The sequence below is a fragment of the Mizuhopecten yessoensis genome, unplaced genomic scaffold (genome assembly GCF_002113885.1).
Source record: "Mizuhopecten yessoensis strain PY_sf001 unplaced genomic scaffold, ASM211388v2 scaffold81, whole genome shotgun sequence".
In the NCBI taxonomy this organism is placed as follows: Eukaryota; Metazoa; Mollusca; class Bivalvia; order Pectinida; family Pectinidae; genus Mizuhopecten; species Mizuhopecten yessoensis.
This window is the reverse complement of record NW_018403368.1, coordinates 4769-24733: the sequence shown is the minus strand read 5'-3', so window position 1 is coordinate 24733 and position 19965 is coordinate 4769. Positions and strand designations below refer to the sequence as shown.

The 19965-nt window shown below is 34.6% G+C and overlaps 1 protein-coding gene across 1 annotated transcript; it reads right to left on the bottom strand.

Moving 5' to 3' along the window:
- Nucleotides 1-256: 256 nt before the first annotated feature.
- On the bottom strand, nucleotides 257-19186 carry LOC110451225 (COP9 signalosome complex subunit 6-like). The gene is made up of 10 exons (XM_021499176.1): nucleotides 18943-19186; nucleotides 15780-15911; nucleotides 13641-13729; nucleotides 8758-8820; nucleotides 7893-7940; nucleotides 7023-7137; nucleotides 5822-5914; nucleotides 3841-3941; nucleotides 2188-2256; nucleotides 257-1636 (listed from the first exon to the last, which is right to left on the bottom strand). Exons 1-10 carry the CDS (start codon nucleotides 19097-19099, stop codon nucleotides 1565-1567), a joined length of 939 nt encoding a protein of 312 aa, XP_021354851.1. The 5' UTR covers nucleotides 19100-19186; the 3' UTR covers nucleotides 257-1564.
- Between the last annotated feature and the right edge of the window lie 779 nt (nucleotides 19187-19965).

The window sequence follows — 19965 nt, the reverse complement described above, 5'->3', positions numbered from 1 at the left end:
CTCCGTTCTCCTACTCATGAATTCAGTATTTCAATGACATTGTAAATGCAACAATTGATAGAGTTAATTTTCTAGATACCATACAAATTTATCAACAACAAATTTGGAAAGAGCAGGAAAAAGTATGGTATGATTACTTTAAAACTAAAAGGGTTTTGAAAAAAATATTTTTTATTTTTTGAATTCCATGAAGGATGTCAGATGCTAACTGAGTTTTGGTGGTAGATATTCTGTCATTGACCAACTTCCGTGTCAATTTAATTATCTCACTATCATCTTAAAATATGTCACGTTTCAGAAGGTCAGCAGATACGCGTTATATCATATTGAACCTTTTGAACAAAAATGCCTCTGTATATTCTTGTGCACTCCCTACAAAAAGGTTTAGAGAAAGATAAAGTTCCATATTAAATTGAGATCATTGAGTACACTCGGCAAAGCAATGTGTTTGGCAACTTAAAAATCTTCCCCCTTAGATTGAGATTCCACTATCTCACCCCCATATTGGTGTTCCACATATCTTGCATACACAGAGGTTGTAGAAACAAGTTAACTCTTTGATCCAATTTATGTATTTAAGCAGGGCAAACCTCAAGAAACACATGACTGGTTTTTTTGCACGCTACATGTATAATGAATGAGGTGCTTGCGAAGAGAAATTTTCCGTGGGCGTCTGTAGATGTAGATATGTTAACGGCATAATATCACATGAAACAAATAATGTATTAATATGTTATCTAGCATCTGTTTCAAATATTAAATTTCAAGATGTCTGCAGTCTTTGAAATAACATCTTACAGCGGTAGACTCCCGTTAAACAACACATTTTGTTTCTGCTAAGTTACATTACATTAAATATATATCTACAATCATGAAAAGAACATAACTTAAGTAAATTCTAGTACGCGTATGTTTCAGTTTTTATCTTAACCCCTATGCAACTTTAGTAGACTCTACCATGCATTGATCTGGATGAGTCCATCATGGTCTACAGTGGTGGAAAGGTTAAAAAATCTTGAAACCGACATGATCTTAACAGATAATGAAATCTTTTAATAGCACTATCTTGCATTAAGTCTATAAGTTTAGCTTAAGCTCTGTGTACACAAGTATTTGAAAGTGTGTGTATAAATGTTTTATTTTCATCTCTTGTCCAAGACCTTTTTCCTTTAACTCATTCACCCCCTACATATTTAAACTGGACTTGCCCTGTCTTTGATTTGGTAAGGTTCAAATGTGACTTTAGGGGTGAATGGGTTAAAGGTGAACGGTTGGTTGGATTGAAAAAAACTCTTCATCATCCATGCACACGTCGTTGTCATCACACTGTTATATGACGCTGAATGAGCTATGACATTATTGACGTTGAAATGCACGTCAGGAATTTCGCCATTCAATTCAGCATTCCTGTGGCTTACGCGATCGGGAAACCTTTCCACAATTTTCAAATATTCTGATCCCTCTATAATGTCATTATATCACACACGGCACAGAGTATAGCAAAACATCAGTCTTAGATTTCCAGACACATGATGTTACTATCAGATGCTTGCTGTTCTCAGAATCAGAAGAAGAGTCCTCTCATTCTGCGACCCATTCCTTGTCGGTCATACATCACGTTGAATTTGTTCACAAACTGAAAATAGAGATATCAAAATATGAAATAATTCACTCGATCTATGATCCGTGATCATACATTTAACTATGAATAAATACTGTCTGCTTAAACTCTTTCACCCCTATATAACTAAAATACCCTCTACCATAAATTGATCTGGACTAGTCCATTACGGTCTACAGTGTTGAAAGGGTAAAATTACATTTAATGTATATACAGTTAATGCAGCACTAAGGCCCATTGACAATATACAAAAACTTTAATTATCACAATCATAATTTTTTCCATGGCTTAGAGTGTGAAAAGTACTAAATAACATTACTGCAATAATCTGTGTTACACTTTTATTACGTCTTTGCGTATTGCAGAGGTATCTTCTCTTGAGAGCAGGTATTGATTGTTACGTCATTGGTTTTGTGTGAGAAAATTACGTCGTTTCCCAAAAATTGATGGCGTTACTCTCACAAACAAATGACATAATACCTTCTCTGAAGGGAAGATAACTCTGCAATACGCAAAGACGGAATATGATATTATCAATAGTGTGCAGTAGAGGTCCTCCTAATTACCTGGTTGATGGTATTGCATCCTTTTGTAATTGTCCCAAGGTAGGCCATCAGACAAACATCGTTACATTGCTGAAAGGTATAATAGACATAATTTAATATCTATGTAGCTATCACAACTACCTAATGCCGGTATATAATCACAAGGGGAATTCCCAGAGGGAGCCTAGGGACTACCATAGTTAGATTATTAGTTCAACTTAAGTTTGAATTTTTTTTGTCTTCTTTACTCTGATCTGTTGAATTGTCAACAGTTATACATGCACCAAGTGGTAATTTTTCATGACAAGAATTCCACAGAATTATATTTCTTGCCTGCCCGCGCATTGACCATTATAATTAACAGTAATTAGTTTTGGAATGAGAGCAAAATACAGAAACTTAACATTTGTGATGACCTAACATTACTAGTGTTTCCTTATGATCAAACTCAAATCAAATTGAAATTGGAATTAGTTCATAGTTGATAAGACTGGGTTAAAATATTGGAAAGTTTAAATGATTTGGTTTTGATTTAGACTTTAGACAAAAATTCTCAGATCATATGCAGCTTCGATTCGAAGCAGGTACTGAGGAGCACTACAGGGTAGTTGGTGTAAAACTTGCAGTTTTTGAAAAACTTAGCTAAACCATAAATAAAGAACAACTTAAAAAGATGAGGTTGGTGAAAAAGAAACTAAACCAAGAAATCCCAAGCAAACAACCTAAAAGAATATCTATGGTGTCAGTTGGACAGGTATAGGACTTATTTATTAACTTTTTAGTTCTATAGGATCTTACATGAGTTTCCATTTCATATGAGATTTATGAAACAAGTATAAGAATTTTTCAATTTAACAAGCCTCTTGCGAACTAAAATGAAAAATTTGTGACGAGTTTCATGAATTTCATATGAAATGAAAACGAGTGTAAGATCCTTTTTATTACACAATGAAGATTTGTGGCATTTATTCGTGTAAATCGACAACTTTCACGCAACCTTGAAATGTAAAAAGCCGCCATTTTGACTTACAACCAATGGGCCAGGAAATATTGGGATACACTAAATGTTGAATGGAATACAATGAAGAAGTTGTAAAGAAACTATGGTCCAGGTTTGTATCGTGTAGCTATTACACTTTAGTCGAAACAGAGCTAAACGCAAAAAACTTTACACTGACGTCGCCACCAGTAAAGTGCCACCTATGTCTCGCCTCAGCAACATCCGTTGCAGGCAAGACAAACACTTCATACTGCTGTGTTTGACATGTACATTCAAAGTTAGGTTGACAATTTACCTAATTACTGAAATATTATTATGTAAAAAAGAAAGAACAAGCGAAATTTCTGATTGCCAGCAGCCAAACTGTCCTTACCAAGAAGCATGAAGAGGAATTCAGCATTTTCTAAGAGAAGGTAAAACCTAATTCATTCAATCAAGATTATGGACAGGAATCAGTGCATACAGATATTGTGGACAGGAACTAGTTGTTAAACTGTTTTCTTTTCAAAGCCTTGTGTTTTGGAAAATTAAGAATCTTCGTCCTATGTATGTAATTCCCCTATCCTACCCCAAAGGAGTTTAGAGATTCTATTAATCTATTTCAGAACTGACAGACCTTTCGAACATAAATCTGTTAGCGATTCATAGCTAAGATTCTTCCAAGTCTTACTTACATTGTAGAAGTCTGCCTTGAATCGATCAGTGTTAAGTACAGGAAGTCTATAACACAAACTGTACGCATCTCTCAGTATGTCATGGTTCTTTGGAACTTCTCCTGAAAAGTTTGAAATATCCAATGTTTAAAAACATCAATTATAAGAAACAAGAAGAATTGCATAATACATGTATTGTCAGACCCTATTTGTTGTTGGTGTCCAATTTACTACATTCTAAATAATTAAATAATTTCAATTTCTTTATTTTTATCGTTTACATATTGTTACATGATTATTCATGTGGGAGGGTGAAATATCATTGTCATGCTCAAGCATGTACTCTGTGCCTAAACAAAACTTTCTTGTAACTCCCTTCATCAACGTAAAGAAGTGAACCCTGGACATTGTAAGATTAATGAACAAGAGGCCCAGGAGCCTTAATAGCTCACCTGGAATATTTTTTTCAATTTAAAACCTGCTGAGTACCATACAGGTTTATCAAAGGAGTACAAGAAGTACAAGTAGCAAAAAGAACTACATGTAAATCTATTTCCCCTATTGGGTCGTAGGCCTCAGCCCCAACGGGGTCACACCCTCCATTTATACAAAATTTAGTCCATTTGCCTATAGATGATCTGTAACAAATTTGGTGTTAATCCCTCTATTCACACAGAAACGTAAAGTTTTTAAAAGATTTCTCTTTATTTCTCCTATCGGGCCCCATCCCTCTGGTCCCAACCCAAGGGGGAGCACACACTCTGTATAAAACTTTATACAAAATTGAATCCTCTTATCCCTTCACTGGTAAAAAGGAGAAAGATTTTAAATTTGTTCCTCTTTTCCCCCTATTTGGCCTCATATACACCCTTCTGCCAAAAGGGAGAGGGGGGGGGGGGGGGGGGGGGGGGGGCATAACCTCAGTTTATACAAATTGTGTCCTTTTACCCCAAGTCTAGTCCCGTTGGAATTTTTTACACTCGAAACACTCTTCTTGATTATATTTTGTTTATTTCATCTTTATTATTTTTCATAAAAGTCTTGCACGATATGGGGTTTTTTCCCGAAATGATATATGAAAGCTATAGACATGCTGGAAAAAGCAGTTCCAATACTTACAGATTTTGGTAGTGATATGGGGATCCTTGAAGTATTTTATCAAACTTTTCACTTTGTAAATATTTAGAATGTCCCACTCAAAGCACTGTTGGTGATTTTTGTTGCTCATTGATTTTCAATATTTTATTTTCTTAAAGCTATGCCAGGTATATTTTCTTTCAAAATGATATATCAACCCTATAAGGTTATAACCCAGGAGACACGGTGGTCTAGTGGTAGGACACCGCGCTCGTGACTGAAGGGTTGTGGGTTTGCGTCACGGCCTGCACTGTTGTTGCATCTTTGAGCAAGATACTTTACTCTGCTTGTTCCAGTCTACTTAGCTGTAAATGAGTATGTGGTTGGGCAGTGTTTGAATTTTAGAATGCTAGCTGTGAGCGCTGAAAAAGCAGCACTGGCTGTATGCTCCCCAGGGAGTTAAGAAAGATATTGGCTGGTTGCAAAGGCCCTACAACTACGGATAATAATTTGTGAACCGCTTTGAGACCCCCTAAAAACTAGTTTGTGATAAAGCGGTATATAAGAACCTCAAATTATTATTATTATATAATCATGGCGGAAATTTCCAATGCACTGTTACTATTTTTGGCAGTGGTACACGAATCCTTAAAAATTTCCACTGGCTCTAACGCAAAATCTTTTAGCCTTGAGCAGCAGGCAATGGGAATTATACACACCTGATACCAAGGATAAAACACTTTTGTACTATCCTGTGAGACTCACCTGATACCAAGGATAAAACACTGTTGTACTATATCCTGTGAGACTCACCTGCCTGTACAGCTTTAATGTACTCAAGGATTGTTGTACTATTTTGTGAGACTCACCTGCCTGTACAGCTTTAATGTACTCAAGCTGTGTTGTACCATCCTGTGCGACTCACCTGCCTGTACAGCTTTAATGTACTCAAGGATCAGCTTAACACGACTGTGCAACATCTTAATGGAACTGTGCTGGGCTACCAGGTATTCTGCCACTGTTGATGTAGAAACATTTACACAATCAGTTTTCATAAAGGATACCACTCCATCAGTTCTACTTGTGGAGAACAGTTCTACTAAGAGTTTATTTTACTCATGTAAAAAGCCAATTCTATATAAGGCTATAACAGCATGTCCTAGCAACAGCTTGCAATTAGAGATGACACACACACACACACACTTACATATAAGTTTATTTTTGCCAAATCAGAAGATTTTGATTCAAAATACTCTTATTGGTTCATACTATTCACACAGTCAATCGTCAGATTAAGTCAGGGTTTTTTTAATTTCTGTTGTTCTGTTTGAATTTATTTTAAATATTTTATGGCAAGACAGTTTCAAATTACTTACTTACTTTAGACTGATATCTCCAATATTGCAAATATTTGCAATTTTCACAAACTTGTCCTCAAATAATCTGCCTTAGCAAACATGCACAATTACAGCGACTGACAGACTGACAGACAGTTGCAAATCTATAGTGCCTTCCAGTAAACTGAGAAATACTTAACTCAGCATACCTCCTAACCAATGCTGAAAGGATTTTGGCCATTTTTTTTCCACATTTTGTAAAAATAAGCGAAACTTGTAAAATAAAAGTAGAAAAATCTGTGCCACAAACTGATGTTTCCAACAACCAGCTGAACCGAAAGCTCAGTAAAAATTGATTAATTTGGATAACTTGAAAATGTTTATCTCGGAAAAGAGCAAAAGATCTTTTATCCAGAATAAAATATATCTAAAAGTCAAGTTTCGTTCAAAGAGTTAAAACTGTAAAGGGAGGTAAGTCAGATTATTTTTTATTTTTCGCTTTTCTGTCTGTTTGAATTTTATTTAAATATTCTATGACCAGACAGTTTCAAATTAATTACTTTCAACTGTGATTTTTTATATTTCAAGTATTTGCAATTTTTCACAAACTTGTACCCAAATAATCTTCATTAGAAATTGTAAAATGACAGCAACTGACAGACTGGCAGACAGTTGCAAATCTATTTCTCCCTCCAGTTAACTGTGAAGCTCTTAACTCAGCCTACCTCCTTTCCAATGATTAAGCTCCCTGACTTACATAAAGCAGAATACATTATTAATTTTAAATACCATTTGAGCTGTCGCCAGCATCCATTGCTGTTACCCTGGCAACGTGATCAACACCTATTCTCTCAGCTTCCTCTGTAGCAAGTGTGTACTGTAATTCAACGAGGAGCATTGTTGCCTGAAATGAAAGAGAAATAAGATAATAGGGTACTGAGGTATTGTACAGATTTTTACAGCATGCTCTATAATAGAAGATATTAAATGATTTTTCATTACATGATCAATTTAACACAGTTTTATATTAATTAAGCAAACTTTTAGCTAACTGCAATGAAAACTGTGACAAGTTTCAAAAATATGAAACACAAATGAATTACCATCCTATAACCAAAACTTTGTGCATTTCTTTGCCTTATAAGAAATTTCCCTTGGATATCATCTAATCTAAATTTATTTTGCTATCCCAATTTTTTTTAAAATCATGGCATCCTATTTTTATCATGATAATACAAAATGAACACAGAAATACAAACCAGTATTTCAAAAAATATTCAAGAACATATAATACTGCAAAACTAAAACACTGGAAACAGATTTTATCAACATGACTATAGCATTGTTAAATGTTTTGTATAGAACTATAGGTTATGTGCTCGCAACTGTTGGTAATCAAAATCAGAAATATGTCATCTCTCTACCTGAACTCCGAGCACAAATGATTCAATCAAATTAATATAAGGAAGACCTTTCTACATAACTTTTACAACTGGGTGTCAAAAACTGTATATAAATATTTATATATATCCTGGCCAGGTGTTTCAGTCATGAGTATTGCTTTTTCATATGAATATTTCATGAGGGTTGATCGGAATCATATATATTTCAACCTTGACGTTTCAACCTGCCAAGATCTTTCAGAAGGTTTTTACTTACCTCATTGTTGATAAGATCTATCACAGATTCATAAATGCAGACAGGCAGCTAGAAAAAAAAAGAAAAAAAAGTTGTTTGTGTAAGTAACATATAATAATGCATTTTTTGTATTGTACATGTATATTATCGATTGCAGGGCACATTTCATGGTTAATTGTTAGTTCATGTACAGGCCAATCATGTTTTTTGCCATAATTTTTCTTGCAAACATTTCACATTATACAGATGTTTGACAATATACCAAGGAGACATACATATGTATAAAGAAATTGTTAAGAAAAAGGTTAAAGAGACCTTTAAATAAGTCGGCAGTAAAAGAGATGTCAAATGAAACAATTATATCATGATTTTACTGTACCAGTATATGTATTGTTTCATAACGGTATTTCAGTGAGATAGCACTTTAAAGTCGGCATCAAATCTGCACTATCACAAGGAGGCAAGAACACCAACATACCCTGTCTCCTGCATACGTACACACAAGCATGCATACACTTAAACACATAGAGGCACGTCCTTAAATGACCTTAGCTGTTAATAGGACGTTAAAAATAATTAAACCAAACCAATCATTATTAGCAACCTTTGCAAGCTTAAGTTAATTTGTGAAATACATGTACAACAATGTTTAAATTCTCCGTACGTTAGTTGTATATATGTCTACATTGATTTTCTAAGGACAGTTTGGGACCTTAAAAAGGCCCCTTTTCCTGAATAATTTCTGCTGGTTTTTTTTCCAAAAAATAATTGCAAAAACAACTTCATTTTTCCAAAATCTTGTGTTTTTGAGGGTGATATTTTCCTAAATCAACCTGCACAAGCTCTGTTGGAAGATATGTAGAAACTTTAGTGGTTTATAACTTACATCAGTTTGTCTGGAGAGAGGATTCATCTTCATTAATATAGGACTCTCATTGATCTGACACACCTGAAACATAAAACATAGACAATGGTTACAGATTATAATACTATAGTTATTCTGCAAAATTCGCAGGCACAATCACTGATAACTTGCTTTTTCTTTCAAGTCTGCTCATGGCCCGAGTTTCCTCTGGCCCTGACACCAGACTTAGGGGGGGCATGGGGCCATCGACCCCTCAAAACTGAAATTCTTTTAATTTTACATAGAATGGCCCGTCTTAATTTTGATATTGACTAAAAATGGCTGAAAATGGCACACTGCTCTCAAATTCCAGTATTTTCCCTGTAGTCTTGATCTGTGCATGGTCGCTTAGCACCGCAAATTACAGATTCAGTATTTGAAGGAAGGAATTTCTTACATGCTATTGGTATCATTATTTATTTGCAAGGATTTCATGACGTATATCTTTAAAACAATTACTAATTGATTAATTGGTAATATAAGGTTACAGTAACCAATGATTGAACTGATTATAAAAAATTCTACCAACTTACACCACTACAGGTCTACAATATTCAAATGAAGATTTTATCAATTATATAATTACATCTCCACATCATGTAATCTCTGACTCAAGGAAGGGGATTGGCTTCATACATTTATGACAAGTTACAGTTACAATGTACATTGTATTTCTCCCAAACTTCACAGCTGGTGTGCATGCATTCCCTTTTTTTGCTAGACAAAAATGAGAGCCCATCTTTACCTTACCAAGGAAAAGACATTTTACACACACAACTACACCAAATTAAATGTCATCATATCGTGTCATCCCTTAAGAGTATAACCAGGGTAGCATCTTCAATTTTGTACCACACTTCATGCACCCTTGATGATGATGCAGGTTATTTGGTTCATAATTGTTTTTTTATGGTAAGAACATGTTACAAATACCCCTGAGTGATGCAGACAGAGAAATCTTAACCCTTTGGTCTGTTTATCATTTATGCCCTATTAACAGCTATTGCCATTTAAAGATGAGCCAGGTTTTGGTGGTACGAGGAAAACCGAAGCATCTGGAGAAAACCCATCTACCTATAGCTAAATGGCCAGTACCTGGCAACTGCCCCATGTAAGCCTCAAACCCATAACCCAGTGGGGGAACCGGGAAGGCTAGTGCAACCCTTGGGATAAGATTTTTAAGTTTAGCACTCTACAAAGTCTTGTGCATAACTTCAAAATCTTACCCAGATCTGGCTGACATTTCTCTGTCTGCATCACACAGGAGTGATGATATATATATATTTATATATATACCGTATTCATTTATAGATTTCACACAAGTTTCTAACAGATATCAAAAGAATATACAATTACTTTGCTGGACATTTATTTTCGTAGAAAATCACCCGAAGGCTCCATTATTTATGTATTATGTATATACAGTACATTGTGTGTCATGACCTTGATGGAAGATTCAGAGATTAGCAGGTATGGTATGATAATTAAAAGAATCAGATAATCCTCAAGTTGATTCTAGCATGACCGCATGTTAAAATTCCTTAGCTCCATGCTTTGGTAATCATGTTCTTTATCCATTCAGTCACACTTCTAACCATTCAAGGTTATAATCCATTAGTTAGTACACAGTACTTGTGTGTCATGTTGCATCGACTGGAACATTGATTGCTAACAGTTCCATATCGAAATCAGCCAGTGAAGCAAAACATATTTAATTTTTCATTCTCTTAGCAGATGTCACAGGATTTTACAAACTGATTTCATGTCAGGCTAATATTTATTTTACATGAATATTTAGGTAGAGCTATTAAATTGTTCAAATCTACCTGGAGGCTAGTATTCCTAATACAAAATTTTACACCTTTGGAACTATTGATTTAAAAAAAACACTTTAGTCAGCTATAAGTAGACATGTGGCAATACACAGTCAACCAAAGCAAGATATTTACTAAACAAGAGGTCTAAAAGGCTTGTATCACATATCTGATATTTATAATTGTTAAATGGAAAAATAACATTAATGTTGTTTGAGTGAAAAAACTACATGTAAACCTGACTAATCAAGAGATTATAGACTGAGGTAATAATGGATTTTTATCATAATTTTAACCAAGAGGGCAAATATTGATAAATGTTATAGAAAGTTCAATTCTTCAGAAGCTGTTTTACATTTCATCACATATAATTTGAACCCTATAGACCTTGGATGCGGGTCATGATACCTAGCTAGCCTAGGCCTACTTTGACAGCCTTTCACCCAGCAAGCTGTACAGGCAAAACACCATTATCTTTTACATATCCTGTTGATTCAGTAATTTGTTTTCAGATATCAACACACTTGACCCTTATGCCATTAAACTCATCCTAGTTCTGCAGAGGAAGTCATTTCAAAATTTTATCACAAATACATATATGAATCTCCAAATCTTGAAAGTGGGTCAATTCTATTTATTCTGTTTAGAAATCGAAGTTGACATCAACATTGCTGCCTGCTTGGGATCAAACTTTTAACAAGAGGCCCAGAGGGCAGGAATCGCTCACCTATATATTTGAGCAATCATGGGGAAATATTCTCAATAAAAGTGTTTTGCAAATATTTCAATATATTGAGTCTCCTTAATTGGCTTAAGAATGTCCTGACTAATTGAAACTTTATAGTATCCAAACATGCTACTGGTCAAATATCATCACCCAGGGCCTCCTTGTATTGCAGAAGAAGTTGGTTAAGGATATATACATATTTGACCCCTGTGACCTAGAAAGTAGGTACATGTACCTACTGGCCAAATATCATTGCCCTTGGACTCCTGGTTATTCAAAAGAGGTTGGTTGAAGGTTTTTAACACAGTTGACCTTGCAATCTTGAAAGTAGATAGAGGTAACTTATTTGAGGAAATGTATAGCACACTGTCCCAGGTATACATACCTGCTGGTCAAATATCCTTACTCTGGGCCTCCTAGTTATTCTGAAGAATTTTTTTAAAGTTTTTTTTTTTAATTTGACCCTTGTGATCTTGAAAGTAGATCAAGGTAATTTATTTTTAGGAAAGCTTATAGCACTTCATGCCAGGTACTTACTGGTCAAGTAACATTACTCTGTACCTCTTGGTCATTCAGAAGAAGTTGTTAATATGTTTTTACATTTTTGACCCCTGTGACCTACAAGGTACATTGTAGGTCAAGGTTGTTTATTTGAGGGAAGTCTAAAACATTCTATCCCAGCTGGTACCTACTGGCCAAATTGTATTACTCTGGGCTTTTTGGATATTCTGAAGAATGTGTGTTTTTTTTTTTTTTACATATTTCACCCCTGTGACATTGAAAGTGGGTCAAGGTCATCTATTTCAATAAACTTCATTGCACTCTGTCCCAGTTACCTATAGCTACTGGCCAAATTTCATTGCTTTAGGCCTCTTGCAATTGGTTATTCAGAAGATGTTTAACAGTTTTGAACACATTTGACCCATGTGATCTTGAAAGTAGGTCAAGGTTATTTATTTGTGTACACTCTATACAATTCATGACGGATGGACAGCGGACAACATACCATACCAGATGCTCAACTGGCACTTTATGCTAGGTGAGCTAAAAATGCAACACAAAACAAGACAAGAATTCCACGGAAGTGGATGTGTCGCCTGCGCAGGAAGCTGGGAGATTACGAAGAAATAGATACACTTTTCATTTCAAGAAATAATGTTAAAAGTAAGCAATAATCATAGATTATGTTTTTGGATGGCATCATTTTGTTATATAATCTGTTATTCTGGGAAGAATAAAGGAACTTGCTATGGATACTCATTGTCTCAATTCCACTCCAATATGGTGTCCACAAGCAAGACCAGAAAGAAAAGACACAGTATTATATGAATTATCTAGCTAAAAAGGCATATAGCTACATGTATTGTGACACTTAATACAACATTTTATGTAATTAGCACTCATAAGCAAGGGGTTCTCAGTCCTGAGACAGGGGTAAAATGCGGGTCAAGCTTATACCTGAATCTGACCGTTTGTACAGTACATGCAAGTTCTAAGGGTTCTGAAAATTTCTAATTTGGTTTTATTGCAATCAATTTACTGAGAGTAATATAAAATTTGAAGGCTCATAGTAAATGTATAATTTATAAGAACCTTGTGAAATTATTATTATTTGCTCTGTAAGCAGTTCAAATTTAATCTAGCACTAACCTGAATTCAGAAAAATGTAATAATACAGCAGAGGTCGTTTTAACCCAAGCAAGGGCCAATTTGTGATAGACGTACCAAATGCAAAAGTCTAGTTTAAACTTCGTTTAATTCACATAACATATGTAATACATATAACAAACATAAACGATTGAACATAAATGAATTGGAGACAGAAATAAGTGCTAATACACTTATATAAATCTGTTACCTTTCATCGTAACCAACATAAACAACTATAGCTTAGGGATAGTGACGTGAATATAGGGATAACTTACAGGGGAAGTTAGTAGAGAGTTGGGGAAATGCAGTGTAAAATATGGTACATTTACAAAATATGGTATATCTTCAAAATATGTTATATTCAGAAATTCCATACATTGTGGTCAAGACAATTCCTTCTGTTGCGTCATCATTAGTACACTTTATGGCTGAAGAATGATTTAGAGACTTTTCAAGAAAAGTATATAATGTATATAAGTAATTAAGATTGTACATAAATAAACTGCATTATATAATGCTGATGTAGAATATACTCTATGATAATCATGTGGATGGTCTTTCCCTATGCAGACAGTCGTTGTGAGAGACTGTTCTCATTCCATACATTGTAACTGATCAATGGTTCGTCACCTCCCGTCTGTGTCACAAGTTATCCCTAACCAATCAATAATTACCTGTTTATGAACGCTGATATCAGATTGAGTGGGGCCATCTCCAGTTGTGTACCATCCCAGGAAGTCCATGTCACTAAATACTTGTTTAACTGCAAAGAAAAATATCCATGTTTAAGAAACTATTAAACTGTATGGGTATATGTATGGCCTAAGATATAGATATTTGAAAGTAAAAATTCCAGAAATCCATTAACTTCTAAAATAATATATATAACATTTCATGTGGTAATGAATTCACTTTAACATATTCAATCTATAATCAGCTTATCATAATATAATTTGCTTGAGCGCATTGACCAGAAGTTGGACTTTTATTGGATAAAATTATAAATTTTCTCCCATTGTATTTAAGTTAAATAATATATTGTTTTTTATTTCTCAAAGTTGATTTACAATGCTTTTGACATTCAAAATTAGGGAACATAGGTGAGAATTCAAACTATAAGCTTCAGGTACATGTATGTAAATATCATTTTTTTTCCTCAAAAGATGTTTCTCATTGATTTATCTATATGCAGCTACATAATTATCAAAAATAATCTACATGCATACCGAGGTTAATATATGTGCATTATATTTCAATTTTGTTTTTGTTTAATGTAATGTGATGTGTTCTCCCATTAATGTGTTCTGATGAAGGAGCAAATTGACTAAAAATTTGACAACCGTGTATTGTCTATACCGATGCAATAACGTCCCCAACCTATATAGTATAATACCTATTTCATGCATCTTGTATCCTACAAACATACTTTCATAATGATCCAGACTTATGTGGGATTTATCCCATTTTTGATACATGTAAACACATTCCTATGTACAGTTAAATATATAAGCTGACATAGTTAATCACAGTGTGCTTATTGAATGGTCTAATAATGTTGATTATTGGCAATTCATAGCTAACTGTGCCTCAAAAGTTATTAACTAGTTAGCATAAAGGTTTGGGAAATTTCATAATCAAAACATTTATTTAAGTATATATACTTTTTCAAAATTCTTTATGAAAAATATTTAATCTTGTTTTTTTCCCATCTAACAGTAAAAATCATTAAAACTAAGTAAAAATTCACTTCAATTTATAAAGTTAACATACTGTTTTGGCATAAAATTTCATTGAGGATTTGATTTTGTTCATTTTGTTGTTTTAGAGAAACCACAAAATATAATCCCAAACTAAATTAACTACACGAAATAAAGACCACATGAATATTTGAAAAAAAATCTAATCAATTTGTTACGAAAATATATATGTATTTGGAATTTGTTGCACATGTATGTACACGTTCATATAAAAATACTTCTGTTCAGGGCAATCCAAGCATTTGAACAAATAAAGGTAAGTTACTATGATAAAGGAGACAGTTAATTGTGCGGCAGTAGGTATTTATATACCTGTCATTCATTTACAGGACATTGGTCGCAATTGTCAATAAACCCTAATGTTTACAGACCTCGGCAATCCTGGCTATAGTCTAGATCTGAATTTGAAGCCATCAATAAAACTTAGATGGTCACTTTGGGTGATTTTCATCATTTCAGTAAAGACATCTTTCTCATCTGCTATCGTCAGAATTACTGCCAGGGTACATGTACATACCGGTAAGTGTCTGCGAGTCTACATTTGGTGTAAGTGGTATAGTTGTATCTAACCATTCAAGCATTATATGGATTTGATGGATCTCTATTTCTTATTTGCATATTGCAGAGTTATCTGCTCTTTTGAGCAGGTATTGATTGTTACGTCATTTGTTTGTGAGAGTAATGTCATCAATGTTTGAGAAAACAACGAAATTTTCTCACACAAACCAATGACGTAACAATCAATACCTGCTCACAAGAGAAGATAACTCTGCAATATGCAAAGACGGAATAGCTATCAAGTGAACACATGTACATCCCACCTGAACTTACCTTTACATATTTCCATGCATTTTGCCTTATGTCTGTCAGTTAAAGATTTTTACTGACCATGCAGATTATCAATGTGTAGAAATTCTATTTCAAAAATGATGATTCCCTCGAAATTCAATCCCAACAAATTTGTCCCTGACTGCAAACCAAGAAACTTAACCAAGAGTAAATTGAATGCTATGATTGAAGGTATGTAATTGTGGTCAAATAAAAGTTCACACTTACATTGCTCTTCTTTGGTGTTGTAGTAATCCATGTTAATTATGATAGAATCTTCAATTAAGTCAAACACAAGTTCAAAGGAATTCATCACCTCAATATTCCTGCCTTTCTGTTTACCAATCAACGCCCCTATAACTGTAAATATAAAGAAGAAGAAAACTTGTAATCAGCAAATACATACTATCTTTCAGTACAAGAGTAGACATGCATGAAAATACTTTAAACTTTATAGCAGGTGTACAGATAGTGCACAAATGCTATTGAACTGTCTTTTGGTTACGGCCATATAAAAATCCAAGGATTTTCTCCTGTTTACATATATATATACATGTATGTAATCTTTTATGCATCGCTGGAATAGGTCTTGCCAAAATCAAATTGAAGATCATAGGATTCACACGGCAGCTAACGGTAAAATCAAACAGGCTCCAAAGTTGGGGTTTGCTTATATTATGTAATCTTCAGAGGATTATGTACATTAGCCTAGCAATTTATGAGGGTTTTTTATACTTGAAATTAATTAAATACTTTGCCCCAAGCCTTCAGTATTGTCATGATGTATCCCAGGGGTGCATGGAACATAAAATATGTGTTTCAATTGCAAGAGTCCTTGGATTATTAGGAGGAGGGTTAGGTTACAACCTCACTCAAAAGCATGTCACCCTGAAGACTCATTTGAACTCTTCCAATTCACAGGTTGGAATAGTTCATTATAAAATTTCAGGGGTGAATGAGTTAATGAAGAATATGTATATACGCTGCTCATGATCATATTTAATTGAAGTACAATTCCGGTTAGTGGTATTACCATGGTCTTTCACAATCAAAATACAGTTCAATCTAAAAAACAAAATAACTCATGATGAGATCATAATAAATAGCCTTTGTATTGAACAAACATCACTATACCATAACTATGATCATGATTCACACATCAATGAATGGGTGCAAATCTCATTTGGGTCTCAGTTCTTCAAAGCTAGCCTGATTTGCATTAAATTGCAATTATAATAGTAAGTAAACTCAAATTTATGCAAGGACATCTTTTCTGAGAACTACTAAAGCTATTGCAAATGCTTTTGAATATCTTGATTTCAGACAGTCATTTTGAATTCTTTTATATATTCAATGTATAGTTATTCATAGTACTCGGCCCTAAGTGTCACTGTGAGGTAGAGTTTAATACTAGCAATATCAGGATTACAAATTTAAAGCACAAGACTAATACAGTTGAAGGACATCCTCGATATTCCAGTGGTTAGGCTCACTTTTTGCTCCCTCCACCCTTGGAATATAAAATTGAAGGCATGAAGATAACTGTTTGATTCGTCTCAGGTAAACAAACCTGGAAAATTGCTAGGCTGAGACCTGTCCCTTGAAGATTACAGAGGAGCAATACCAGACTTTAAAGCCAGTCACTTGTTTACCCTTACGTGACCGTGATATATTTTTTTCATGTATATCAAAGGATCAAATTAAGAGAAATTTCCTCTAGGTCAAAGCTAGAAGACGACCGTATTCCTATGTACAATTAAAATTCCCCCCCCTTTTTTTTTTAAAATGTATTTGCCCTCAAACAACACAAAAACCCAGGTTCTAACTCCCTACCACCACAGGGAGGGCCACGAGCACAGAAACCATGCATTTGTAGCAGGAAAGATAATTCGAATAGTGTGATTAATATAATACATTCCACCGGGGATCTAACCTGCAATCCCAGACTTCCTAGTCAGTTGCTCTTCTGTATCACTGAACTAATTAAATGAAAATTCCCTCTAGTAAGAAGGCGATCGTAATCCTAGGTTGAAATAATAATTAAAATCTGCCACGATAATCAAATTATTTGGCTGTCTGTTTTACAGTCTATCATGGATAGTATTTTAATGATATTAACCAGATACATGTTCTGTCTAGTTAATACGTATACTAGTTGCTAGTGCATAGGTACTCACAATAGAGTAAAATTGTGTTCTTTAGGTCGTTCACAGGGGCACGTTACAAATGTCTGAAATACACACATATGCTATACTGATATGGGTCACAACACACATAAACATACACAAGGGAAGAAGCTTCGTCAGAGCACTACCGGTACCGCCAAATTTCAAATGAAGATTTTCAACACTTACTTTTGTTATTTTTTCCAGCGATCTGCGGCGATAGCTTCGGTTTGAATTGTAATAAAGTAATCCATCATGATCAATTGTGTAATCATTCGTCTAATACATCCAATCAAGCACTTTTTCGGGGAATTTGCAGTTTTACCGCCATGATTAACTTGAACCTGACCCGGAAATGACGAGGGCTTTTCGACATGTCTTTATAGCATACTGCCAAATACTACGGAAAGTCCCAAGGCCCCCCGAGTAGAGTCTAGTCCCGCAGCAAATACTTTTTGGCGCAATGTATAAAACATCATGTCTCGCATCGTTTCCTGGTACTTATTTTGCATTTTACGTTTAAAAGTTACCGTATCAAAAATATTGGACTATGTAAATGTGAAATACATACCAGGACACGATGCGAGACATGATGTTTTAAACATTGCGCCAAAAATTATTTGCTGCGGGACTAGACTCTACTCGGGGGGCCTTGGGACTTTCCGTAGTATTTGGCAGTATGCTATAAAGACATGTCGAAAAGCCCTCGTCATTTCCGGGTCAGGTTCAAGTTAATCATGGCGGTAAAACTGCAAATTCCCCGAAAAAGTGCTTGATTGGATGTATTAGACGAATGATTACACAATTGATCATGATGGATTACTTTATTACAATTCAAACCGAAGCTATCGCCGCAGATCGCTGGAAAAAATAACAAAAGTAAGTGTTGAAAATCTTCATTTGAAATTTGGCGGTACCGGTAGTGCTCTGACGAAGCTTCTTCCCTTGTGTATGTTTATGTGTGTTGTGACCCATATCAGTATAGCATATGTGTGTATTTCAGACATTTGTAACGTGCCCCTGTGGGTCGTTCTTGCAATTGTACACTTTACAACGAAATCCTCTTTCGTCGTCTTGTGTCATCACATGTATAATCTTTAAATGAGTTAATGCATACACTTAAAATCATATAACGCATTCCTAGAATATTAAACAAACATTATTACGTTCGCGATGAAACTCGAAGTACAAATTGGAATTTAATTAAGCCAGCAGTTTGTATAGACCTTGTGTTGGTTTGCCCTCCTGTGCCCGAACTCTAGTCCAGTGTTCAGATATATTCATGATCACCAAAGGATGAAGGGATACTGATACGCTTCCTGTCGTTCCAGCGGACGCTATGACACTTGAGCCAGGCGTATCCACATCCATTTTTGTTGCCATCGCGCCGGTAAGTGTGATAATATAAGTTTGGGAATCGGAAAACCAACTTAAACAGGAAGTCAAAGGGCAATAACTCCGAGAGTGATGAAAAGCAGGTGTCATTCCACCATTTCTCAACCAACAGCTAGGTAACTTTATGAGCTTCTTTCGTTCAGAACTTTGGCGTTCTGAATGAATAAAAAAATTGTAATAACTTTTTTCACAACTTAATTTGTAATTATTATGCTTCTGCGCTCTTTAAACCAATTATGCAAAATGTGCTTACTGATTTTATTTGATGTTCAATTATAAAATCTTAAACAAACCTATATATATATATATATATATATATGTTGACGTGCCATACATTCTATCATTTTTCTATCAAATTTTTTTTTTCTCATTGAATATTATGCAGTTTTATCGTTTTGTTTTAACTTATTTACTTCTCTTTCATATAGTCTTTAAATAAATTTACCTTAAATTACTTTAATTCATTTCTCGTTATATATTGATGAAAATTGACACACAGCTAGATAGTTATATTCTGCAGTGGTTGTATTGGAAACATTTATAATTTATTCACTTTTTTAGATATTAAACCAATTGGTGACTTATCTTTTACAACACAATTTTGCATTGTGTATGGTTATGACATCAACAGAAATGAGGAGATCATCAGAAGGGAAATACTTATTTACGCATTAGTCTGAAACTATTTAAAGATCGTAGGTAAACCACTGGAAGTAGCTGATCATTTTCAAGATATATGACACCGTATACACGTGTCAGAAATAGAGAGCTGAATCTGGAGGCTATTCTGGTAATGAACGTTCAGGGTTAGGGTCTCACTTGGAAACCCGAAATAGTCAAACTCGATCAACATA